The sequence below is a fragment of the Nelumbo lutea genome, chromosome 6, assembly GCF_056320005.1.
Source record: "Nelumbo lutea isolate HS-2025 chromosome 6, American lotus-T2T, whole genome shotgun sequence".
NCBI lineage: Eukaryota > Viridiplantae > Streptophyta > Magnoliopsida > Proteales > Nelumbonaceae > Nelumbo > Nelumbo lutea.
The window spans coordinates 32,057,595-32,084,432 of NC_142689.1; the positions used below are offsets into that span (position 1 = coordinate 32,057,595).

At 39.9% G+C, this 26,838-nt stretch overlaps 1 protein-coding gene across 1 annotated transcript; it reads left to right on the plus strand.

Annotated features, from left to right (window-relative positions):
* Positions 1-776: 776 nt before the first annotated feature.
* LOC148848372 (uncharacterized) lies at positions 777-26,393 on the plus strand. Its single transcript, XM_088951215.1, is given in 7 exon segments — positions 777-1,231; positions 1,654-4,975; positions 4,977-5,108; positions 21,108-21,246; positions 24,788-24,842; positions 25,388-25,512; positions 25,824-26,393. Coding segments are annotated over 2 exon segments (3,405 nt in total). The 5' UTR covers positions 777-1,231; positions 1,654-1,672; the 3' UTR covers positions 5,079-5,108; positions 21,108-21,246; positions 24,788-24,842; positions 25,388-25,512; positions 25,824-26,393.
* Positions 26,394-26,838: the final 445 nt, after the last annotated feature.

Below are 26,838 nucleotides of genomic sequence, written 5' to 3' on the forward strand. Positions count from 1 at the left end.
CTCACTGTAAATCTAACAATGCTGTTGTTGTCAACCATCGTTTGATCAGACAGTTCACCATCCGGGGACATGGATGACTCTAGTACCAATGGTGGCGCATGCTTCGGTGCTTTGGGAGACTGAGCAACCTTGAGCACTGGTGTTGGAGATGTTGTATGGGATCTCCTCTATAGATTTGACGAAGGTGGTGTCTAGGTTGTTGTGGTTGGATTCGGCATCAAAGCAGACCTTACCGCCTTTGAGATCGATGATGTTGAGGGAGCCAGAAGAGCTGGGTGGAGCTAGTGGCTTGGAACATGGTGGCAGTCAAGACCACACGGTTTGTAATTTGATGCAACTTCTATGCACTAAAATAATATAGGAGAATGTGAAGGGATAGGATGTTTTTGATAATTTGATGGTGTAGATGGAGAGGTGCTTCGACAAAAGGTCATATGGACGAAAATGGGATTCAGTCAATGCAAAGCCCGTTCAAACAACCATCATGGCCTTGTATTGGGAATATTTTCCCTATGAAATAAAGCATAGAAGTATGGAAAATGTTCCCGATGCAAAGCTGTAAAAACTGTTCAAACAATGTTCGAAAAAACTGTTCAAACAATGTTCGAACTGGCCTTGCACTGACTGAAGCTGGTCTCTAGATAGACATGTTGCCATTGTCGACTATGCAGAACGTGATGATTGTTTAACGTTTGTTAGAGTAAAATGGGTATTTGGAAAGCTAGCTCGCTTGGGGGATGTGTTGAGTGAAGAAGAAAGAAGAAAGCTAGCTTGTTGGGGGTGTGTTGGCGACTTTATTAGAGTCAAATGGGTATTTGGAAAAGTTGACGCATCGGTTTAATGTTTTTCGTCGGAATTAGTGATGAAAGTGAAGTTTTTGTTTGATCTTTTAAAAATTTAGAGAAGGATTTTGTTAAAAGGAGTTTTTATAATTGTCACAAACTAAGCTTCAGGAGAGGATTTTGCATTTTACCCAAAAAAAAAAAAAAGAGAAAAATACTAATAACGTGGCGAATCATGGTGTGGAGTCGCCGGAATTTTATGGCGTGTCAAAATGCAGACGTTCCGAAGTAGCTATTATGCAAACGATTGTTTCTCCTATGGTCAGTCTATAACGGATTCTCTCGCCTTCGCATCTCGCACTGCTGGAACCACCGGACCATTCCTTTACTTCTCTCCTCACGGTAACCTTCGTCGCACCTTTCGCGTTTTCGCGGCATCGAAGATTCTGGTAATTGCCCTTTCTTTTATTCTGTCTTCAAATTTCATCTCCTTGATGAGATTATTGCCCCTTTCATGGATTAGGGTTTGTCGGTTATCGTTTCCACGGCGTAGTGTGGTCAGATAGGTGCAATTTTGGATTGCCTTGGTTGTTATTTTTAGTGATTGTCTTGTTCTTTCTGTGTGTTCACTATTTTTTTTTTCAAGTTTGATGAATTCCGGGTTGTCACCGTAGGTAGCATATTAGATCGTATGAATGCTCAAGCATGGATGTGTAGAACACCTAAAAATTAATAAACAAATTGCGTAGATTGAATCTCCAAATATGAATTCTTTTTTATCTGTTTAGGTTCGTTGTAGTTCAATTTTGAAACTCTTTGCTGTTCTCTAGTACCATCTCTGTTCTGATTGATCTTTTTCTTTTGTTATTAGCCATACGCGTACCCTTAATATGGTGGAGATTGAAATGAAGGAAGTAGAAACTGCCACAGAACCATCCAAAATTGGTGCTTTAGTTAATGGTAGTAGCAGTAATGCTGAGATGTCGCAAAAACATCCCTTGGAAAACGGTTTTCATGTGCTTAACAATTTTCCTCCCAAGTATAGGAGGCGGAAGATCTCAGCAAACCGAGATTTTCCCAAAGGATGTGGACGATTTGTGCCTAGAACTATTGCCAGTTCAGGAGAAGGAAATGCTGTTGTAAATATTGTCATCAAAGACTCACAAATTGGGTTGGACAGTTCTGCTGTTTTGGAGCCTATGCCTGCTGATTCGGATTTTGCCAAAGGATATGGAGGAATTGCACCGGGAACTGATGACAGTCAAACAGAAGGAGATCCTATTGCAGTTGTTTCTGCTGTAGACTCAAAATATGGGGTTGAGAGTGCTGCTGTCTTAGAACCTAGCCCTGCCATACATGTTGGTTTTACTGAGAATTTTGAAGCTCCTGATTTGTCGAATGGTTCAGGTCAGGCAGAAGAGGGTGAACCAACACAAGGGGTAGAGCCTCTGCCAAATGCTTTGGATCAGCCAGAACCGTTGAACACACTAAAAAATTCAGAACCACAAGCAACCAGTATTTTGGAATTGCAATCATCTAAGAATTTCTCAGATCAGACTCGACCATCCAGTCCTGTTGTTGAAGATAAGAATGAGAAGTTGTTAAAGAAGTATCCTCCTCGGAGAAGAATCTCAGCCAATCGAGATTTCCCACCAGGTTGTGGGAGAAATGCTCTGTTTGTAAGTAAGGAAATACACTTGAGAGTCATTTCTTCATCCAAAGGCAAGTCTTTGGTTGATGAAAACTCCAGCAGGGAACAAATTGGAGATAAAATTCAAGGTAAAAACGATATCAATAGCAAATTGAAAGGTGATATTACCAATGAAGTTAAGGGAGAAGCTCAAGATAAATACAAAAGGGATGTAAACAGAGAAATGACTGAGCAGTTTGAAGAGAAAGCACCTTCTGAGATCAGGAATGATGCCAAAAAATGCAAAGATAAAATTCGGGATGGAGATGATCAAAACAACAAAATGAAAGGGAATGTAAATAAAGAAATTGAGAGGGCTCGAGTCAGAACAGCTTCCCAGAGTAAGTTGAAACATGAAGATACAAAAGAAACTAACATGAAACCTTTGAGAGAGAGTATGTTGAACAAGTTCTCATCAGTCAGTAAAAAAGTTGAGAGAGGGGTTGGAGCTTTGGAAGGAAAAGAGGGTAAGGAATCAGCAAAACATGATAAGGACAAAAGTCATAAGCTAAAGCTTGTGGTGGAGTCTAAAGATGGAAGTCGGGCTACAAGTCAATCTCAACTGGAAGATTCTTCTGGTTCGTATGATAACAGGGTTATTGTGCAGGCTCTGATGGCTGCGCCAAACTGTCCATGGAGGCAGGGAAGACGGGCTTTTCAATCTACCCCAACCACTGGTACACCCAAGAATAAAGCGAAGAAAAGTGGAAATGGGGAGCAGGATAAATCTGCTTCTGCTTCCAGGAAAAGGAAAGACAGATCAAGAGATTCAGAAGGAAAATCTTCGAAGAAGAAGTTCTCACCCACACACGAGACTGCTCATGAAGAGATGGGCCAAATGGTTGTCAGGGAGACTGCTTACGACGAGATGGGTGAAATGGTTGCCAGGGAGACTTCTTATGAAGAGATGGATCAAATGGTTCTCAGGGACAAGGAAGATTTCCTAGAGCATGGAGAAGAAGCTGAAAATGTTCCCATAGTTAAAAGATCACAGGACTTGGAGCTGAGCTTGATTCCCTTTGGTCCTAGTACTTCAAGTGATAAAAGTGCCCGTAACAAAGTCAGGGAGACTCTACGTCTCTTCCAAGTGATATTTAGAAAGCTCTTGCATGAAGAGGAATCAAAGTCAAAGGATCAAGGAAATCCTTCCAAGCGAATTGACCTTGCAGCTTCAGGTTTTCTCAAGGATAAAAACAAATGGGTTAACACTGGGAAGATCTTGGGACCTGTCCCCGGGGTTGAAGTTGGTGATGAGTTTCATTACAGGGTGGAACTTGCTATTGTTGGCCTTCATCGACCATTTCAAGGTGGTATAGATTATATAAATCAAGGTGGAAAAATCCTTGCAACAAGTATTGTTGCTATGGCTTCTGGTGGTTATGCAGATGACATGGACAGCTCCGATGTCTTGGTATATTCTGGCTCAGGAGGAAAGCCAGCAACTGGAGATAAGCAAGCCGAAGATCAAAAGCTTGAGCGAGGAAACCTGTCACTGAAGAATAGCATGGATGCAGGAACTGTTGTAAGGGTTATTCGTGGCTATAAAGAAATGAAGGCCTCTGATTCCTTGGACACCAGGGGTAAGTTTGTTGCAACATACACCTATGATGGGCTGTACAAGGTTGAAAAATTTTGGCAGGAAAAAGGACGTTATGGCTCTTCTGTATTTAAATATCAACTGAGAAGAATTCAAGGTCAGCCAGAGCTTGCTTTGAAAGAAGTGAAGAAGTTGAAGGAATTAAAAGCACGTGATGGTCTTTGTGTGCATGACATTTCTTATAGGAAAGAGAAGATTCCAATATGTGCTGTGAACACCATAGATGATGAGAAACCTCTTCCATTCAAGTACATAACCAAGATGATATACCCTAACTGGTACAACCCATCTCCTCCTAGGGGTTGTGATTGTACAGATGGGTGCTCAGATTCGGAGAAGTGTTCATGTGCAGCCAAGAATGGAGGAGAAATCCCTTTCAACTATAATGGTGCTATTGTGGAAGTAAAACCCCTTGTTTATGAGTGTGGTTCTTCATGCAAGTGCCCTTCATCTTGCCATAACAGAGTTAGCCAACATGGCATCAAGTTCCAGTTAGAGATCTTCAAATCCGAATCCAGGGGTTGGGGTGTCAGATCCTTAACTTCCATTCCATCTGGAAGTTTTATATGTGAGTATATAGGAAAGTTGCTTGAGGATAAGGAGACTAAGAAAAGAACCAAAAATGATGAGTATTTATTTGATATTAGGCACAATTACAATGACCACACTCTTTGGGATCAACTCTCAACTTTGGTACCAGATTTGCAAACAAGTCCTAGTAAAGTTGTGGAGGATGTGGGCTTCACCATTGATGCAGCACAATATGGGAATGTAGGGAGATTCATCAACCGTAGTTGCTCACCTAACCTTCATGCACAAAATGTCCTTTATGATCATGATGACAAGAGAATGCCTCACATAATGCTCTTTGCTGCTGAGAATATTCCTCCCTTACAAGAGTTGACATTACCAGTACAATTATATGATAGACAAGATTCATGATTCTAATGGAAACATTAAGAAGAAAAATTGCTACTGTGGTTCGCATTGCACTTGGAGGATTTACTGAGGCTGATTTTATCCTTGCTGATCTTTCACTGTAAGTTTTCATTTACACCCGTGAAATTCTTGTTAGTGAACTTTTGCATTGCAAAATTTATAGCTTGAATTGTGCCTTACAAAGTTCATTTCAAATTTCAACATATTATAAGATATGCTAAATAAAACTTCCTTTAATGTTTGTGTAAGCCAAAATATATTTGGATTTATATATTGTTTGACAATTTTTGGTTGGATCAATGAAATTTATTAATAAAGAATCAGAATGAATAAAGTACAAGGAGAACACAATCATTTTCCCATCCCCAATTGTGTAAATGAGAGCTATTCCCAGTGCTACTCTCCCCAAAAATATTGTTTTCACATAAAATAGACCAGCTGTAATCTGGAGGATGTTGACCATTGTAAGGTATACAAAAAATATAGTAAAGTTTGTACATGCAATAAATGCACTGTGGAGTTTACTCATCAATATTGCCTAGGTGACTAGGCATCCTTGGTTGGGTGCGTAGTTTGAATGCCTTGATTTATATCAAAAAGGTACCTGTCTGTGCAAAAAAAATCACAAGACAGATGCCTTACTATAACATTATTACTATAGCTGGATCTTTTCAGTATGTGTGTTGATGCATTCTGTCATATATTATATGTATCACTTATGCTTTGTTTTAATGTTTACTATTGAAATTTATAAAGATCCAAGGGTTATGAGAAGAGAAGGAAAGAAGGATAAAAGAGTTTTATTCTTTTCTACAAACTCTTTCTCTCTCTCTCTCTGATATTAAATAAAATAGCTGCTTTGTTCATTTTTCTTTTTCTCTTTTGTAAAATTATAGTTTTTTAGTTGCTTATTTGATATGGATTTGCTTTATGAAATACTTATTTTACTATAGTGTTATTTTCAAAATATTGAAATTAATAGATTTAAAATACTCTTGCCTTTTAGATATGATGATTTCCCATGTTTTAAGAGGAAATTTTATGTTATTAGTAAAGATAATTGCTATGTTTTTTTCAATTTATATGTAGGTACATTAAACTAAGGAACTAACCCATTTGTCTAGTGAGCCATTTTCATTTTTGAACCCGGCCCAAGAGCAAACTGATTCAATAAAAATTGCCTTAAAACCCTCCAGCTGAACTCCTTACGTCATTGAATGCTTCCTCAGCCACAAGGGCTCTCAAGCTGGGGTTTCAGGAGAAAAGACAACTCAAGATGGAGTTAGTGGCTCCTTTTGATGCCATCGAATGCCCTTCAACTAGGTATGATCAACAAAGGTCAGAGGACCAGGAGACTAACTCAGTAGATGAAGAAGTTGGGGTGGCTCTCACTGATTCAGAGATGGTGAAGGCCATGCAAGGGGAGGATGAAGATTCATTGGAAGTTGTAGAAGAGTTGCCGGATGTGAGCCCTATTACTTTTTTACCAACGAAGGAGTGGCTGTCGGTTGGTGAGGTCTTTGTTTCAGGCTTTCAGCTGCAAGGAAAATAGGTACAAATGAAGGGTCAGGGATGCCACTTGAGGATAGAATCTGGGTTGAGGAACCTTCTGCTTGGGTTCTCTTGCAATATTTGTAGTTTGGGGCTTTCTTGGGGGTATCTTTAAAAGGTATGGAGGGGTTAATGAAGGTGTATCTAATAGAGGTAGAGAGGAGGGTGCTAGAGGGGAGAGGAAGAAAGGGGAGGAGAATAGAGAGGGAATTGTTTAGGTTCTCTTGGGCCCTCAATGACAATGTAGGGTCAGCAGTTAGAGTGGGAAGGAAGGAAGAAGCGGCAGAGACTGATGGGGGTGAAGCAAGGGCTAGGGCAGCACACCTAAACCTTTATCCTTTTAAATGAAGTTAGTATCATGGAATAAAAGTCCTAAATTCAGGACGAAGGAGTATAGTGGTAGGATCCCATTTAAGATCATGGAAAATGGATATTCTCTGTCTCCAAGAAACCAAACTGGAAGTAATGGAAGCTCAGACAATAAGGAATGTTTGGGGAGAGTGTGATTGTGATTGGGAGTTTCTTCCATCTATTGGCATAGTAGGAGGCATGGTGGTGATCTAGGATGTAAATTCATTAGAGGCAAAGGGTAAGGAGGTGGGGTGGTTCTCAACCTCAATTTTGTTTTGGATCCTGGAAGAAGGTTGGGAGTTTGTTCTTTTCTCAGTTTATGGCTCAAATGATAATACAAAGGGCTGAATTTTGGGCTGAACTAGATGCAATAAAGGAGGATTGGGACAGACCGTGGGTGATAGGAGGAGATTTCAGTAGTGTTCTCTTCAATTATGAGAAAAAAGGATGAACAAATTAAGTAGAGGAATGAGGGGTTTTACAGATTTCATGGGAAGGTGGGAATTGGTGGATTTACTTTTGTTGGGTGCCAAATATACTTGGACAAACAATTAGGAGGATGCGACCTTGGTAAAATTGGGTTGGTTGTGGTGTCTACAGAATGGGAAGAGAAGCTCTTCAACCTTTCTCTTGAGGTTTTGCCAATAGAAATGTTGAAGCTTTGAGAGGTCATCCAACTTGAGTATTAATTTTGGAAAGAGTTGTGTAGCTAGTGTCAACATGGAGATAGGAATGGCAATGAGGCGGGTTCAGGGTGGGGATCATATTCTTTATCCCCGACCCCTATTCTGAAATTAACCCCCATCCCCATCCCTGATCCCCGCTGGGGATAAAATTCGGAAAAGTACGGACAGGCCCAATGCAGATTTCTGATTTCCACTGCAGAGCTATAAACATTCAAAATGTCAACAACCCACACTCTATGCACCAACACCCCTCCATGAATTGGCATCAATTCCGAGCTGGCACCTACCCCAACAGTACTTTGGGCCTACAAATTCTGACCCTGAGCTGAACCGTCATTGTCTCGATAAAATTTGTCCTCCATCCCCAATCCCCGACGGGGATGGGTTCTCTGCGGGGACCTGATTCCCCAAAATTTATTTTAGATAACAATAATTTTTTTTTGAAAATAATGTTTTAAATATATCAAATTTAAGTATTTTTTGATATAAAGTTGTTTGCCAGAACAAAGAGGAGAGGGCTTGCGGTTAGGGAACTTGATAAGAAAAATAAGGCATTATTGGGGAAGTGGCTGTGGAGTGGTAGGTAGTATTATTCATGGTCAACTATGGCATGAGGTGGTAGGTAGTATTCATGGTCGCTGAGAAAACGGATGGGATGTTGGTGTAGCTCAGCGGGCAACTTTGGCAAAAAGCAATTCATGGTATTCTTCCTCAATTTCTCAGTTTTATTAGGTATGATGTTTGTGATGGTATCTTTGTCCTTTTTTGGGAGAATATTTGGATTGGAGAGGCCCCTTTGAAGGCCCCCTTTCCTTCTCTATTCTCTGTCTCTCAGTATAAAAAGGATTTTGTTTCAAAATTTTACTCCCCTTTGACAAATCCATTGGCACCTAACCGGAATTTCTGTTTCCGTAGAGGTTTAAGGGAAGAGGAAATTGAGTGTCTAACAAATTTGATAAGCCTACTTGATAAAGTTTGTTTGGACCCTTTTGAACTTGACAAACGGATTTGGACACACTGGCTGAATGGGTCTTTCTCTTGTCTTCATTCTTTAAGTCCCTTACTCAATCTCCCCCAACCGTCCTTTTCCGATCAAGGAAATCTGGTGCAGTCCCGCTCCCCCTAAGGTTATAGCTTTTCGCAGGGAAGTGTATAACCGGAAAATAAACACCTTGGATATTCTACAAAAAGAAGGCCTTTTCTTTGTCTCTCACCTACTTGATGTATTCTTTGCAGGTCTCATGGTGAGGATTGTCACTATTTACTAATATCTTGTTGCCCTTTACTGCAGAGTTATGGGAGTGGCTTCTCTCGTTATTTGGGTGCAGGTTGCCTAGGCCAGCTAATGTAAGTTTGATTTTTGATCCTTCTTTCTTCCCTTGGCATCATAGAAGAGAGAAGCCCAGAATTTTCCAAGAGGAGAGAAGCCTAGAAGAGCTGAAGGAGTGCATTCTAAATAGGGTGATCTTGTGGATAAAATCATTGGACTTATTCCACCAATTCTCATTTAATGATATTCGTAGGAATTGGTTAGCAGTAGCAAATTGCTCATCTTTAAAGTCTAGAGTAAGTGTGGATTGGGAACTCCCTCCTGAAAGATTTTTGAAGCTGAATTTTGATAGCAGTAGCCTTGGTAATCCAGGCTCATCAGTGGTGGGAGTACTGAGGAATGAGAGAGGTAATGCGGTTCTCATTTATTTGGTCCCCTAAGAGTTGGAAACTCTACTAGTGCAGAACTCCTAGCTGCTATCCAGGGTGTACAACTAGCAATTCAGATAGGAGTGGAACAACTGATAATAGAGGGGGACTCCAAGGTGGTAGTGAGCTGGCTACAAGATCCAGACTCTGTAGTCTGGTATTTTAAGAATGAAATTAAAATGTTCAATTGGCTGACTAGGAGTTTGGTTGTGAGAATACAGTGGGTGGGGAGATCAGCAAACGACATGACTGATGGTACAAACAGGGAACAATTGTACTGGGCCTAACTGTAGTTTTAATCTGTTCTCTATATATTCTGAATTATTCACGTAGTTTGGAGAGGACACAGCTTGCGCCTTTCCATGGGAAGCTTGTAACTGAACTGACTTACTCTATTGATTAATGAAGTCTTGCTTATTTAAAAAAAAAAGGACCTCTTTCTGATCACACCCTCATTTGTCTAGACTGTAGTGGTTTATAGCCTAAGCATTCACCCTTTAGGTTTGAAAATTTGTGGCTCAAGGAGGAAGGTTTTGTGGATTAGCTGAGAAAGTGGTGGGAGGATTTACAGGTGGAAGGGTGAGCCAGCCATGTGATCACCAAAAAGCTGAAATAATTAGAGGATCAAATTAAAACTTAGAAAAAAGAAACTTTTAAAGGGGTGGATCAAAAGAAGTTTTTTCTAGAACCAATTTCAGGGATTGACAAAGCAGAGGAAGAAAGACAACTCATAGGAGGAGCGGAGGAAAAGATTGGATGCAAAATTGGAGTTTGATAAAATTGCTTTTCAAGAAGTGAGATGGAGGCAATGCTCTTAAGTGTTTCTGGCTGAAGGAGGGAGATAAAAATATGAAGTTCTTCAAATCTTTGAGGAAAAAAAGAAAAACTCAATCTATATGAAGTTAAATAACAGAAACCCAAATCAATCAATTCGAGTTGGCTTGCCATTTATGAAAGATTATACTACGTATGACCGAGAATGGCTTTATATTCTGATGAGTTTTGCAGGGTTGACATTGGTATTCTAATCTCACTTGTACCATGGGAGAGGAGAGGAAGTTCAAACTGGCAGAGAAATGGAGACTGGAGTTGATCATGAAGCCAAATCTTTTCTATTCGAGTAGGGAAGGACAAAGGGGAAGGTTCACTTGAAAATCAGAGAAGGGAGCAGGGCGACAATTCTCCTACTGGAGGAGGCGTGTGTGTGGTTGAAAGGTTTTGTAGATGGAACTGTCATTTCTTTACGGGAAGAAGGTTGGAGAAACTCGTTGACTTGTGGGCATAAGAGGTTTGAAATTGTGCTAAAGAGGAATGAAAACAGGTGGTTTATAATGGTTACCGAACTCTTTGGTAATAACAAAAGGCAAGTGTTGTGTATTCCGGAAGGCTAGAAGCGGAGAGGTGGGCTTCCTTCGCTTTTAATCTTCAGGCTTTTCTTCTGGAGGTTGAAGGGAGAGTGGAAGAAGTCTCTGGCTTGAAGGATTGTAATCCTTCCGTCCTCTGTAATCAGGTGCCTTGCTTTAAGCATTACCCTGAAGTTTTGGTGTCTAGCTCGACTGTCCTCCGACGAGTAGCTTTGGAAGACGGGAGTGGGAACTGGAAGAAGAGGATGGTCCTAGTGGCAGATAGGGTGATAGAAGATTGGACGAAGGTTTTAGAAGTAGTTGCAAAGAGGTTGGGCTTAGATAAAGATGTAGTGTTGTTGACTTTTGCTAAAAAGAAAGCTTTATTAGATATTGGCGATAAGAAACTGAATTTCAGTACATTCCTTGTAGAGGGAAGTTTGAGTCGGCAGCTTCTTGATCAAACTTCTTGGTCTTCCTTTCAACCTTTGGAACGATCAAATACTGAGGAAAATTGTCAGAGAGTTGGGTGTAGTTCTGTTGGAGGTTAACTTAAGAAACTTGAGAGCTGTGGAACTTAAAGGTTGCTGGGATCAAGCCGGAGTACTTGCCTCGCGCCTTCGAAGTTCTCTCAGAAGATGGTTGGTACAAGGTTTGGTTAGCTTCAAAAGATGAAGCTCGCTCTGGGGAAGATGAACAAAGGTTGAAGGAGTTGACGAGACTGCAGGTTGGTGTACACGTGGCCTTCAGGGGCTGGTAGGAAAGCCTGGTGCGTGTGGGTGAACTACAGAGGAAGGGGAATAGTCACAGGGGTGCCCCAAGTCTCGAAGCTTTCCTATTAAGGCTTCTAATTCAAGTTTTTTTGAAGTTTGGTTGCTTAAAGAGGGTGGTCTCTCCTATGTTGACGTGGCTAAAAGGGGTAAGGTTCAGGTGAGCTCAAAGTCATTGTCTGAATCGGCTTTAAGGAAGGCTGGGCCAGATGGTCAGTGGGTGAGCCTTCACATGGGGCGGGGCAGGCATCGGGTGGTTTTTTTAAAAGCCCATGTGACAACTTAAGTCATCACGTGGGGCGGGGTAGGCATGGGGCGATGATAGATGGCAACATTCATCTATCATCGTCTAGGTCTCGCCCTCTTGACTTTGGAGGGGCTCAGATGGCGAGCAAGGCAAAAGGACGCCGTCCTCTGTGCTGGGTTCAATGGCTGGCCGGTGATGCGCAAAAACACAACGTTTTCGATCGCTCGAACTTGTGCTATTTGAGAGTTAGAACAGAAGAGAAGGAAGAGGCTGACCAAGGTTGGATAAGTTGCGGCTCAGATGTTGACTATGATGAAAGATCGGAAGCCTGTGGGAGTTTAGGCAATGCGGCAAACGAAGCTCTATTTGAAAAACTGAATAGGGATTCTTTTAGCCTGGATTGTTTGATTTGGTGGGGGAGGGAAAGGAGGAGGGGGAGGAGCGGGTGAATGATCTTAACCCAAATTTGGTTGAGCCCTTCCCTAGTTCTAGTGCTTTGCAAGAGGCCAAAAAGGAGGTAGCTTGGGTCATCTCAGAGCTGAACAAGGGTACCTCACAGAGAGGTACATACTTGGGTACAGAAAGGGCGTTGATACAGTGTCAGGGATTTTCTTCCCCTAACTTGGGGAGACATAGTGCTCTAATTTCTCAAAAAAGGAAGTGACTACCACTCCGCCTACGCTCTCTCCTCACATCTCTGCCTCAGGTAAATCCCTCAACTCTGTCGATTCAGTTTTGGCTACTGATGAGCGCTCTGTGTCCCTTGTTCCAGATTCTCCTCCCAACCAAGAGTTGGAAGCCCTTGGTTTGGAAGCCACAGTGTGTCCACAAGGGGGGGGGGGAGTGGGTGAGAAAACTTGCAGAGAGACAAAAATATGGGAAATCATAGAGAGCCTTTTGGGTGAAGTGGAGAGGAAGGAAGTGCAGAGAGGGAGCATGGAGGGGACAAAAAGGGCTGTTGTTGGAGGTAATGTGAGAAGGAATGAGAAGTTTCCTAGGAGTGAGGAGAGTGCAACTTCAGAAAAAGAGGAAACTAGTTGGGAAGAGTCAGTTGCAGAGTTTGTGAAAAAGTGTGCAAGCTGAAGAACCCGAATGGTCTAAAAGCCTACATGCAAAAGAAAGAGGACAACAAGATGAAGAAGAGAAAGCTGAGTGAAGTGGAGAGATTGAAAAGAGATATTGAGGGGGACAAGAAGTTTGAGGTGAAAGGGGATAGAAGAAAAGGGTCTAACTAGATCTTAGAGGAGTTAGGGTTAAGGCTAAGAGTTTTCAATGAGAATCCTAAGTTGGAATGTGAGGGGGTTGGGCAACATTAGGAAGAGAGCGACAATTAAAGAGATAATTAAGAAGTTTAATCTGGATGTGGTAATGCTTCAGGAGTCCAAAAGAATAGATTTTGATTGCAGATGGGCAAGGAGTGTGTGGAGTTCTAGGGGTATAAAGTGGGTGGCTGCTCCCTCGTGGGGTTCCTCGGGAGGGATTGTGACCTTGTGGAAAGAAGATTTACTCATAGGTGTGGAGGAGCTAATTGGAGATCATTCTGTCTCCCTAAAGTTCAGACAAGTGGACGATGGGTATGAATGGGTACTAACAAATGTGTATGGCCAGAATCTTCCAAGAAAAAGGAAGAAGCAGTCAAACCTTAAAGGACTGCATTTTGTCTAGGTCTTTACATTGGTTAAAGAGACTAGAATTATTTAACCATTTTACTTTTACTGATTGTTGGAAGGATTGGAAGTTGGTAGCAAGTTGTTCCTCCTACAAGGGAAGGGCAATAACTAGCTGGGTCCCCCCTCTTCTTGGTTCTTTGAAGCTGAATTTTGATGGGAGTAGCCAGGGTAACTCGAGTCCCTCTGGGATGGGAGGTGTACTGAGGAATGAGGCTGGAGAGGTTGTCTTAATCTACTCTGGCCCTTTAGGAGTTGGGAACTCTATTCGGGCAGAACTGCTAGCTGCAATACAAGGAATACTTCTTGCAAAAGAAGTGGGCGTGGAGCAGCTTCTGATTGGAGGAGACTCTAAGACAGTGGTGGACTGGTTAAATAATTCGGAGGATGCCACTTGGGGCTACAAAAATGAGTTAAAGAAATTCAAATGGATGACAAGAAATATGTCTATAACAGTACAATGGGTTGGGAGATCAGCTAATGCTTTTGCTGATGTCTTGGCAAAACAAGGGATAAATAGGGAAACATTGTTTTGGGCACAATTGTAACTATTGTTTTAATTTCAACATTCATGTTTTCTCTGCTGTAGTTTGTGTATTTGTTGCTTGGAGAGGCTGCTCCTCGCGCCTCTAAGGGGATCTTCTTGTCTCTATTCATTATTTTAATGGAATTGATGTTATTTATCAAAAAAAAAAAGTGTATGGCCCCAAATGACTATAGGAAGAGGGAGAAATTATGGGAAGAATTGAGTGACATTAGAGGCCTATGGGATGAACCTTGGTGTGTGGGAGGGGATTTTAATGTAGTGAGATTTACAGAGGAAACCAACAACCCCAGACAGAGAGTGACAACAAGTATGAGGAAGTTCAGCCAATTTGTGGACTCTTTTGAACTTAAAGAACTTTCTTTCCTAAATAATAACTTCACTTGGTCCAACCTTCAATCAAGGCCAATTTGCTCTAAGTTGGACAGTTTTTTGTTCTCAACAGATTGACAGGAACATTGGGGCAATATTACTTCTAGGGTTCTCCTCCCAAGACTTACTTCAGACCACCGGCCTATAGTGTTGGTCAAGGAGGAAATAAGAGGAGTTGGACCTACCCCTTTTAGGTTTGAAAACATGTGGTTGACTCATCCGGGTTTCATTAAGAAGATCAGAGTGTGGTGGGAGCAAGCTAATCCGGTAGTTGACTGGGACGGAATGAGGTTCCACAAGAAACTCTAATACTTAAAATCACAATTAAATAAGTGGAATAGGCTGGAGTTTCGAAGATTAGAAGAGAGAAAACAAGTTCTGGTGGAGCAAATTGATGATTTGGACATGAAGGAAGAGAGGTTCCTTTGGAGATGAAGAAATGAAGTTGAGTTGGGTTTTGAGGTGGCAGATGGAGGACATCTTGGTTTAGGAGGAAATCAGTTGGAGGCAAAAATCCAGGTGTAGGTGGCTAAAGGAGGGCAGAAACACAAGGTTTTTCCATTCAGTGCCAAATGGGAGGAGAAAGAAGAATTTCATCTCTAATTTGGAAGTTGATGGAGCAGTGTTGTCCCCACCCGGCAGAAATTGTAGAGGCTCTAGTAAACCACTTCGAATCTATTTTTAGTAGGCCTATGAATGGGAGAGTGTGATTGGAAGGATTGGATTGGCTGACTCTAAGTGCAGAGAAGAGAGAGTGGCTAGAAAAAAAGTTTTGATATGGAGGAGATAAAGGAAGCAATGTTCTCAATGGATAGGACAAAAGCTTCGGGTCCAGATGTTTTCACAATGGCCTTCTACTAGGATTGTTGGGATATTTTGGAGAATGATCTTAGATCAGTTTTTGAGGAGTTCCCCAGAAGGGGAGTAATAAATCCGGGCTTGAACTCAACTTTCATTGCTTTGGTCCCAAAGAAGAAAGATGCATCACAACCAAAGGATTTTAGACCTATCAGTCTGGTGACTAGCTTGTACAAAATCATTGCAAAGGTGTTGTCTCTCAGGATAAAGGTGCTTCCCTCTATTATTGCACCCAACCAAGGTGCTTTTGTGGAGGGAAGATAGATCACCGATCAGATTCTCATTGCAAATGAGAGCTTGGAGAGCTTTAGGAAGTCAAAGAAGAAGGGAGTGATTTGCAAATTGGATTTGGAGAAGGCTTATGACTTGGTTGGTTGGTTGGTTTTTCTTGATGGAGGTGTTGAGGAGTTTTGGTTTTGGAGACAGGTGGTGTAAGTGGATTTGGGGCTATGTTGGACTGTGGTTTTCTTTCTTGTGTTGAGAGGTCTAAGACAAGGAGATCCTCTTTCCCCTTTTCTTTTCACCCTGATTGTTGATGTGCTTGGGAGGTTGATCCATAGAGCAGACTTGAGGAATTTGATAAGAGGGTGGAGAGTAGGAAGGGAGGAGGTTCCCTTAACACTTCTATAGTTTGCAGATGATACTATCCTGTTCTATGAAGGAGGGAACTTCAATTGGATCCGGAATCTAAAATTTACAATACAACTCTGAGCAGATATCTAACCTTAAGGTGAACTTTGATAAGAGTTGTGTGGCGGGAGTGAATGCGAATGAAAGGGACCTAAGGGAATTTGCAGGTGAGTTAGGTTTTGCAATTTTGGACTGGCCCCTGACATACTTGGGCCTCCCATTAGGAGATAATCCTAAGAGAGTTAGCTTTTGGACTCCGGTAGTGGAGAGGTTTGAGAAGAGTCTGGCGGCCTGGAAGAGAAATTATCTTTCTTTAGGTGGGAGAGTCATTGTCATTAGCTCCACCCTAGCTAACCTTCCTGTTTACAATCTATCAGTGTTTAAGATCCCCTCAAAGGTTTCCAATCTTTTGGAAAAATTAATAAGGAACTTTCTGTGGGAGCCTGGAGAGGAGAAGAGAGATCATAAGGTGAGTTGGGAGGTGGTCACTAGGTGTAAAAAACTAAGAGGTCTTGGGATTGGTAATTTCAAGAAAAGGAATATGGCTTTGTTGGGGAAATGGTTGTGGAGGTTTTCATTGGAAATGGATAAATTGTGGACTAAGATTGTGGCTAGCCTACATGGGCTGGAAGACAATGGCTAGGATCTTAGCAAGGGCCTCAGTTGCTTCTCCTTGGAAATCCATTCACAATCTGTTTCCAATTTTCTCCCCTTGGATCAGGTATGGTCTAAACTCTAGTAACCAAATAAAATTCTGGGAACAACTTTGGGTCGGGGATTCTCCTCTGAAGGAACAGTTTCCTTCCTTCTATGCTCTATCAAACTTGAAAAATGAATCCATATCTTCTTTTTTGGTCCCTTCAGACTCCACTTCTGGCTTTGGGTGGAACCTGGGCCTGCGTAGGGCAATTAGGGATACAGACATGGATAGCTTGGTAACTTTGCTAGCCTCCCTTGAGATTGTCTTCCAAAACCCTGCTAAGGAAGACAACAGATTTTGGACCCCTTCTAGCTTTGGTACCTTTTCTTGTGCTTTATTCTTTGAAACCTTAACTCAGCCTCCTATTCCTTTTTGGTTGTCCTTTCCGGTTAAGGAAATTTGGAGTAGCTTATTCTTCATCGGGTTGGTTTTTCTTGTTGGGAAATTTTCCTCGAAAGAATCAACACTTTAGACTTACTTCAGAGAAAGAGACCCAACTATTGTCTATTTCCTAATAGATGTGCTCTTTGTAAAACTGATGGGGAATCTGGTTACCACCTCATGGTCTCTTGTAAGGCTGTTAAAACTGTATGGGAGTGGGTTTTCTCCCGCTTTGGGTGTTCTTGGTATCCTCTAGAGATTGTCCAAGGTTTGCTTTCTCCTTTTTTTCAGTTGGCCTAAGAAGCGAGGGAAGACTATGTGGAGGAGTATTAGGGGAGCAGTATGCTGGTCATTGTGGGAAGAAAGAAACTCACATATTTTTTCCGACAAGGAAGGAACGTTGGAAGAATTGTTAGATTGAATCCTTTTAAGGGCTGTCCACTGGCTAAAATCTTTGGAGTTGTTTTAAGATTTTCCTGTGGATAACTTGCTAAGAAGTTGGGAAGAGATTGCTTCCATTGCTAGATGCAAGAGGACTCTTTGTCTGTTTCGGTTCCCTCTTCCCTCGGGCTTTATAAAGCTGAATTTTGATGGCAGCAGTGTAAGGAATCTTGGGCCCTGTGGGATTGGAGGAGTTTTCAGGAATGAGGAAGGGATTGTTATTGCTTTATTCTCTGGCTCTATTGGAGAAGGTGACTCTCTTAGGGCTGAGATCCTTGCAGTGCTTGAAGGAATTCGAAGAGCAAAGCAATTAAATATTAGCCGTTTGATCCTAGAAGGTGATTCGAAAGTGATGGTTAGTTGGTTGAAGACAGAGGACAGTGGTTTGTGGAACTTTAACAATGAAAAAAAAACAGTTCTTATGGCTGGGTAGGGACATTGAGATTCAGTACAGCTGGGTGAAGAGGAGTGCCAACTCATTTGCGGATGGGTTGGCCGAGCAAGGAGTGAATAGGGAGTCTGTTTTTTGGGCTAGTTTTTAATCTTTTCTCTTTGTACTCCCTTTGTTTTCTATTTTTGGGGTTTTAAGATATTTTATCTCCCCCCTTGTATCCATATTCCCTCTTTTCTTTTAATTTATTGAAGCTGGTGTTATTGATAAAAAAAAAATGAAGTTCTTCCATAAAATGGCTAGCGCTAAAAAGAGGGAAAATTCCATAAGAGATTGATAGTGAACGGGGAAGTGGTTGAGGAGGAAAGCAGGATCAAGGATCATATTGTGAGCTTTTATGAAAACCGGTATAAAGAGAACTGATAAGACAGGCCCAAACTTGATGGGCTTGATTTTGATACCATTTCAGAAGAGCAAGCTAGAGGTTTAGAGAGGGAATTCAGGGAAGAGGAGGTATGGGTGCAATTAAAGAGATGGAAGGGGACAAGATTTTGGGTCCTGATGGCTTCACTATGGCCTTTTTTAAACAATGCTGGGATTTCATGAGGTGAAGGAATTTTATCATCCAGCAACACTTAAAAGAAGTCTGAACTGAAATTTTATCACTCTCATTCCAAAAAGGAAAGGGGCTGAAGAGCTCAAGGATTATAGGCCAATAAGCTTGATAGGTAGTATTTACAACATACTTGCCAAAATGTTAGCAAAGAGACTAAAGTCAGTTGCAGAGCATAGTTGCAGATAATCAAGGAACTTTTGTAGAAGGATGTCTTATGGTGGATGGGACGTTGGTAGTATATGAGTTAATTGACTCTAGGCTAAGAAGTGGGAGGGCTGGCTTATTATGTAAATTAGACTTCATCAATTGGCACTTCTTGGATTATGTGCTGGAAAGATTGAATTTTGGTACAAAATGGAGAAACTGGATGAAGGTTTGTACGACCACTCCAACCTTTTCAGTTTTGGTGAATGGAACATCTTGTGGGAGATTCAAAAGTTCAAGGGGACTAAGGCAAGGGGCCCCTCTTTCCCCTTGTTTATTTGTGTAACAGAAGCCCTGAGTAGAATGATTAGAAGGGCTGTCTTGGGAGGTTTTGTTGAAGGCTTTTGCAGTAGGGAGTGAGAGGGTGGAGGTTCCTTTTTTGCAGTTTTCCGATGATACTCTGATCTTTGGTGATGCATCTAGCAAACAGATTGGCTACATAATGGCACTTCTCAAATGGTTTGAGGTAGTTTCAGGTCTACATATGAACATTCACAAAAGTAAGCTGGTGGCTGTGGGAGAAGTTCTAGAGCTGGAAAGTTGGGCAGAGTGGGGCTGCAATGTGTGCAGGTTTCCATCTAAGTATTTGGGAATGCTGCTAGGAGCAAGATGTAACTCCAAGACAATATGGGAGCCTATTGTGGAGAGAATAGAAAAGAATTAAGAGATTGGCCTCTTGAAAAGCTAAGTGTCTGTCATATGGAGGCAAAATAACTTTGCTAAAAAGTGTGCTTTCTTCATTACCATTTTACCTATTGTCTTTGTAGTTTGTACCCAATTCTGACTAGTGTGGCAAACTGTATAGAAAAGAAAATGAGATTTTTTGTGGAGAGAGTGGAAGGATGAGAAGAAAAAATACAATCTAGTAAACTGGATTAAGGCATGTAAATCCAAATTGCATGGAGGTTTAGGTGTGCATAGGGTGGGAGATGTCAATATGGCCTTCATGAGCAAGTGGTTCTGGAGGTTTGGTAATAATCAGGGAAGTCTTTGGAGAAGTGTGGTGGAGGCAAAGTATGGCTCTAGTAGTTCAATGTGGGAGCTGGGCATTTCAAATCAAAATTATGGGTGCTCAGTGTGGGTGGTTGAGAAAGTGCAACACCTTTTCTCAAAAGGGGTACGGTTCAAAACTGGAGACGACTTTAGAGTAAAATTCTGGGAAGATGTGTGGTGTGGAGACAGACCTTTGAAGGAAGTTTATAATTCCCTTTATGAGGTAGCATCAAACAAAGAAGCAAGTGTGGCTGAGAATATGCAGGTGCATAATGGAGAAGTGGTCTGGGCCCCTCAGGTCAGGAAGCATTTGAATGACTGGGAGGTAGAGGCAATGGTTGATTTGCTGCAGAGGCTGTATAGCATCCAAGTGGACTTGGGAAGAGAGGATAGAAGGCTTTGGGTTTGGGACAAATCTGGAATCTTTTTAGTTAAATCCTTCTACAATTATTTATCCAGGTTGGAAGGTCAGAATATTTCAAAATGTACTCACAAAGGTGTCTTTCTTTATGTGCACTACCTATTTGAATAGAATCCTAACCAAGGACAATTTGGTGAGGAAGGGTATGCAGTTGGACTCCACTAACTGTGTGCTTCGTGAGGAGCATAAGGAATCTGTGAGTACCTGATGCTTCATTGTAAGTTTTCTTTTGAGGTGTGGTCTTGGAGCCTTTTTGAGGTGAAAGGTTGCTGCCTGGAATCAGTAGCAGATTTTGTGAATAGCTTGTATTTAAGGGGACTATCCAAGAAAGGAAAGCTTGCCTGGAATCTGACCTCTGCAGCAGTGTTTTGGTGCACCTGGCAGGAGAGAAATGAGAGAATCTTCAAGCTTAAACAAAGTCTTCAGATTCAGTTTTTCAGAAAATTGTGGGAAAATTTGTTCTTGGCTTTCTGTAAGCACTGTAAACAAAGTGTTCGGATAGAAATTACAATTCTCTTTTTGCTGTTGAAAATCATTTTGTAAATCAGGGCCAGAGGGTATAGGGCTGCTTGGGCAGTATTTTGTCAATCCTGTGTACGGCTTCTTGTTGTACATGATTTCCTTCTATAATGAATTTTACTTTACCTATTATCGAAAAAAGAAAAAAAAACTAAGGAACTAACCTAGAATTTAGTTTACTCTGATTCTATTGCCTAGGTTGGCAGGCACTGTACTGTCACCTAACAACTATGCTCAGTAGAATCAATTTAATTAAGGGAAAATCTATGCTCATTAGAAATACATGATACCAGAAGGTATTTGACCAATCAAACAACCCCCATGAATTTTGATTAATACCACCTGATTGGTTGCCACTTTGTGATACTGGTTCATTGGTTACAAGTTTTTCCAATATCATGTGATTAATCCCTGTGTAGAGCTTCTTGTTATACATGCTAAAAGTAATATATATATATATATATATATATAAAGTAGCTTCTGTCTTTTATGAATGGTTCAAATTGCAACAAAATTGTGATCTGAAAACATACATCACATGGTATGGTTCCAGTTCTTGTTTATTGGCTTTGGTTAAAAGATAGATGCAAAGGAATGCTTCACAATTAATTTACTTTGTTATTTGGTCTATTTTATGACAACTAATAGAGCTTTCTAGATGATATCATGTTGGGATCTATGCTAGAGTTTTAACTATTTCATTTTCATCAAAACAGGTATTTGATGCAACTAATTTGGAGGCATTGAAGTGTATATTAATAGGCCAAGCCTGTGAATCCTCGCTAGGATTAGCCTTGCAAGCAGTTTATTCCAAGAAGCCCAGTCTAGGGGGGAAAGAGTGGGGAAGCTAGTGTGGTATTCTTATTTCAAGACACTTTACAATTCTTTCTTTGTATAATTTGTTATACTACTTAAGGTTTCTTACCCAAGAAGTATCTAATGCTCCCTATAAAGAGTATGTACTTTTGCTAAACAATGTAGGATTACCAGTTCTTGCTTTGTCACTTGAGTTGCTTTGGGACAAACTCTTTTTCCTATTGTCTTAACTTCATGTCATCTTCAATATACCTTTTTTTTCAAATAAAATTTATTAATAAACCATTAGAGGAGAAAATACAAAGAGAAGGTAGGGGGACAGAGAAAAAAGGATAAGAATATCAGCAACACAAAATTGATTCATTAGATTAAAAAATAGAGATACAACAAAGAGTTGTGGGCACAAAACAAAGCCCAAACAGAAACTATTCACCATTTACAGAATTGCCCAGAACAAAGATTATCTTTGAATTCATTGCTTTGCAAGACCATCAGCCAAACTGTTTGCAGATCTCCTAATCCGCCTTATTTGGCTCATGTCTTTAGAAATCTACTTGAATCTCCTGAATTCATTCCTTAACTTCCATATGATTCCTTCCCCCTTTTTCAGCCAGCCCACAACTACTTTTGAATCACCTTCAATAATCAGCTTAGTAATCCCCATTTCTTTAGCTTTCTCTACTCCATAGACTGCTGCAGATAATTTTGATCTCACTCACCACTAGACCTGTGCATGGGCTGGGCTCGGGCTTGGCTTTTGTCAAAATTCTAATGAACCTGGTCCGAAGCCCAAGCCCGAGACAGTGTAAAATTGGGTCCGAAGCCCGACCTGTGAACAGGTCTGCTCACCACATCTCCATGCTGAATAGGACCTGAGTACAAAGCTAGAATGTTTCCATTTTCTTCCCTAATTACCCCACCAATACTTGATGGTCCAGGATTGCCCATACAACACATGGAGGTGACCGGGCCTCATGAACTATTTGTCTTCTGGACGAAGAACCTGCAATTATTCCCACGATCTGAAGAAGCCTTCAACCTTAAAGTCAGCAAAGAGCTTTAAAGTGCTCACCCAATGCGCTACTCATAGAGTAATCACCCCAATCACAACTTCCTTAATTCTTTCCTTGTTTTCAAAGATTCTTGGATTCCTTTCCTCCTAAATTGTCTAGATCAAGGATTGAAATATCGATACGATACGTTCAATATGAGGCGTATCGTATTGGTATCATTAGTGCTCGGCATGGGATACACTACGACTGGAGATGTATCTTGTCAGTCGTGTATATTGGGCCGATATGGGTGTGTATCAGTCAGTATCGCATTGTATCGGACGATACATATTGATATGGGTCAATATAGAGCGATACACTACCCGCGGGACGCGAATGCACATGCACATACTCTTCTACTGAAAAAGAAAGTTGCAAGGATTCAAACTCGAATCAAGAGTTAAGGGAGAGCTTAACGTCCGCACCTGTAAACCAATATGCCACTCCATCTTTTGTGTTTATGTGTAAATGATTATAGATTTTATTTCTTTATTACTTAAATGCAATTCAAATAAATAATACATATTACAGTTAACTCCAACTAAAAATTAAAAAGTAATATTTAAAATCAGTATTTTATAAAATAATAGAAATAAATAATATATCAAATCCACATTTATACCAAAATATTTTTTGAATATCAAAAATTTATAAAAATATAATATTAATAAGAGAATAGTTGTTTTAGTACTTAAGATTTATAAATTTGCACATGATATATAATTTAGATCACATAAAATCATATTTATTATTCAGAAAAAAAAATTGTTTACAAAATGCTCAAGAATATAATCTTAAATTAAATCTATCAAATCTATTAATCTACATTTATACCAAAAAAGATTTTTAATTAGAAAATTATAGGAATAAAAATATAATAATGGAATAATCATTTTAAAAATTAAAAATTATGAATTTTCATATGATCTGTATCTTAGAAGTTTTAATAGATTTGATATATTTTAAGTTGAGATTATACATTTTATAAATTATTAATGGATATTTTAATTTACATAGAGAATTTAATATTTGGTTGACCTCTTTGTTAATGTCAAAAAGTAAAAATAGTAAAATCGAAAATAATTGATATATTAATTAAAATATAATAGTAAAATATGTTTTGCATTTTGGACTCTATGTATTTATACATTATTTATGATTATTTGACCTTAGACTTAATATTATTAATGTATTATGAAACTTTTATGTATTACCCTAGTGTATCCATATTTTTCATCCGTATCGATGCGTTTCCAAAGTGTATTTATATCCAAGTTGTCCGATACGATACTCTAATGATATTTTAATCCTTGGTCCAGATCACTGCTTCTCTAGTGCATCTCCACATAATTCTGTCTCTTCTTTTAGGGCAGTTGAAAAGGTGAGAGGCCGAGAGCTAAATACACCTTCCAGACAATCAGGGGGAAGCCAATACTGTTGCCTGTTTATTTTAAGGTTCTCTACACCACAGACAATCAGGTTGGAAACATATCATCCCAGTACTGTTCATTGAAACAGATGCTTTAGTGGCTGCACATGTTAAAAGGGAAAACAACAGTTCTAATGATTCTGGAGGGTTAATTTTTAAGAGATTAATAAAAGAGTTGGACTGATTGGAGAAATAAAAGCATGTCGACAAAAAAATGGAAGCATGGATTAGAATTTAGAGAAAATGGATTGAAAGAATCAAGAAAGCCTTAAAATAAACAGGCAAGAGAGATAAAAAAGGAAAAAATTTCTATCGTAGGAACAGTTGGACAGATATTAGGAATGTTTAGAGATGAAAATTAATATGACTGATATAGAGTTATGAGGGTTCAAAGAGGAAATTTTGGGTAACTTTCATAAACCTCCCGTGTTTTGTGACAGATGTTTTAACCTTTCCTTACTATAACTTCCCCAAATATCTCCCTCGGCATTTTGGAAAAAATTAAACAAATAGCAGCCAAGCTAGGGAAGATGGAATTCCCAAGACTGAGTTGCATGGGAGGATAGGAAGTTGGGCAGAGACCCCTTCCGTTAGTTTGATGTTAAGAACATAACTGAAAATGATAATGCCGTGCTTTTAAGCACTTTAAAATTCCCAGTTTTCCCATAGATATTACAATATTTGGAGTGTCTTCAAGCATTTACCAGAAAACACAAGGGAGGTTTAAATAATTTATCCTGAATAATTACTGAACCAACCAATAGTACACAACCACTATTGGTTTTCTTCTCCCCGGCTTTGCTTGTCATCTCCTCTCCGTGTGACAACCAAACCAGTTATTGAGGACTCTCTGAACTATTGCCGTTTCTTCAATTCATGGTTACTTCACTTCCAGAAGATGGGTTTGGAGCTCAAGTGTGCTCTGTGGTATGATTTCAATTTCTATCTTGTTTTCTTATACATGGGTTTCTTTGAGCAAGTATGCTAACTGCTTAGTAGTTCATGCTTACATATCTAAATATATTAATTTATTGTTTTGCTTGTGTTTGTTTTCTGTTCCTCCCGTTGACATAACCTAAGATACATGTTTCTGTTGCAGCTTAAATTTGCTGAACCGGTTGGTATTAATTCCCTGCAATCAACTTATTTTGCAGGTATCTCCTCTATGCAAAATCTCCTTGTAAACCCAAGTGGGTTTCCGCTAAACGGGTGTTAATTTTCATTTTTGTTTAATTTCAATATTCTGCTCTGGATAATGATACTTTTGTGGTTCGCATTCCAAGATCCACAGTGGCTGGTTTGCAATACCCCATTTACAAATTGTCATATGCTGATCAAGGTGGAGTTACAGAGCATTTCGTTGAACTCAGAAAGTTCTGAAACCATGTTTGTTTGAACTTTGTTTACTAAAGAAGTGAATTTTTGGGTTTTCAGGTTTAAGACCAGCCTCTCAATTAGAAAATATAGTAAGCCATTATCCAATATTGGTCCCAGCTATCTGGGATCTTGGAAGAGAGGTAGATTGGGAATAGCCCTAACCTTTGTATGCATTTAGGGGCTAGATTCTCCAATTGGTCATCTCAAGTTGTTCAGCTGGGTACTAAAGTCTTCACTTTTATTTGGAAACTCTTGTTTAGAAATTAGAACCATTCTGCATCTAAGTTGATTTCTTTATCGTTTTACATCTCAATCTCTGTAGATACGCAGAAAACCTGCCGATGGATGTCTGACTTCAAACAACACAAAGGGACGAAAATTTGAGGGACCAGCTAAAACCATCCGAAGGGGAATTCTATGGGCAATCGTCTAAAGCCTCATTATCATGTTTGTTTGAACTTTGTTTACTAAAGAAGTGAATTTTTGGGTTTTCAGGTTTAAGACCAGCTTCTCAATTAGAAAATATAGTAAGCCATTATCCAATATTGGTCCCAGCTATCTGGGATCTTGGAAGAGGTAGATTGGGAATAGCCCTAACCTTTGTATGCATTTAGGGGCTAGACTCTCCAATTGGTCATCTCAAGTTGTTCAGCTGGGTACTAAAGTCTTCACTTTTATTTGGAAACTCTTGTTTAGAAATTAGAACCATTCTGCATCTAAGTTGATTTCTTTATCGTTTTACATCTCAATCTCTGTAGATACGCAGAAAACCTGCCGATGAATGTCTGACTTCAAACAACACAAAGGGACGAAAATTTGAGGGACCAGCTAAAACCATCCGAAGGGGAATTCTATGGGCAATCGTCTAAAGCCTCATTATCACCTAATAGTCAATCTCAATGCGTCTCCACATCATTTGGTCAAAGCTGAAAAATCCTGTGGTTGTTATTGGGAACTTTAGTAGGAAAGATGCATCTTTGACCCACGAAGACAGTGCTGAATTGTTACGGTTCTGTCAATTGAAAAGCAAGCAGCGGAAGGACAAACTCAAGAAATGGATTTGAATCAGTTTTCACCGACAACACCGGAAAGCCCTCTATCCTTTGGCGATGCAAAGGATTCTGATGATGATAATTCTGCATGCATGTAAGTTTTCATTGAATCGAAGCTTTTGGGTTGTTGGGATTAATGCTTGCTCAGCATAAAACTCCTATATACCACGGGTGAGTTGGTAATATATGTAGAAATTTAACAATGATTAATGCTTTATGAACTGGTTTATTTTTTTAGGGTAAATTAATTAAACCTCCCCTGTATTTTCTGTCAAATGCTTTAATATCATTGGGCAAACTCCAAATTCCAAGGGAAGGGGTCTGTAATCAGTTGGCTGGGCTTTCGATCCGCCAGCAACCTGGTTTTTGGACTTCGGCTAGTTAATTTTTGAGGGATGACCATCAAGGTTAAAATATCATGACATATTATTGTGTTGTTCTTGATATTATATGTATATATGTATATTTTGTGGCAATAATGAAAATAAATTTTGGACCTTTTTGTCACAAATTTCATTTTCTTTCAATTTTTTATCAACCAAAATAATAATATCATTAATTATTATAGATACAATACTCATTAGTAGATGTGTAATGGAAACATGCAAGACCCATACCACACCAATAAAACATAAATCAACATCAACATGCGAACCCACATCAATAATAACATGCTGAAATTTGGCTTGACTCGGTTTTGTTGCACTCCTACATATTCAAT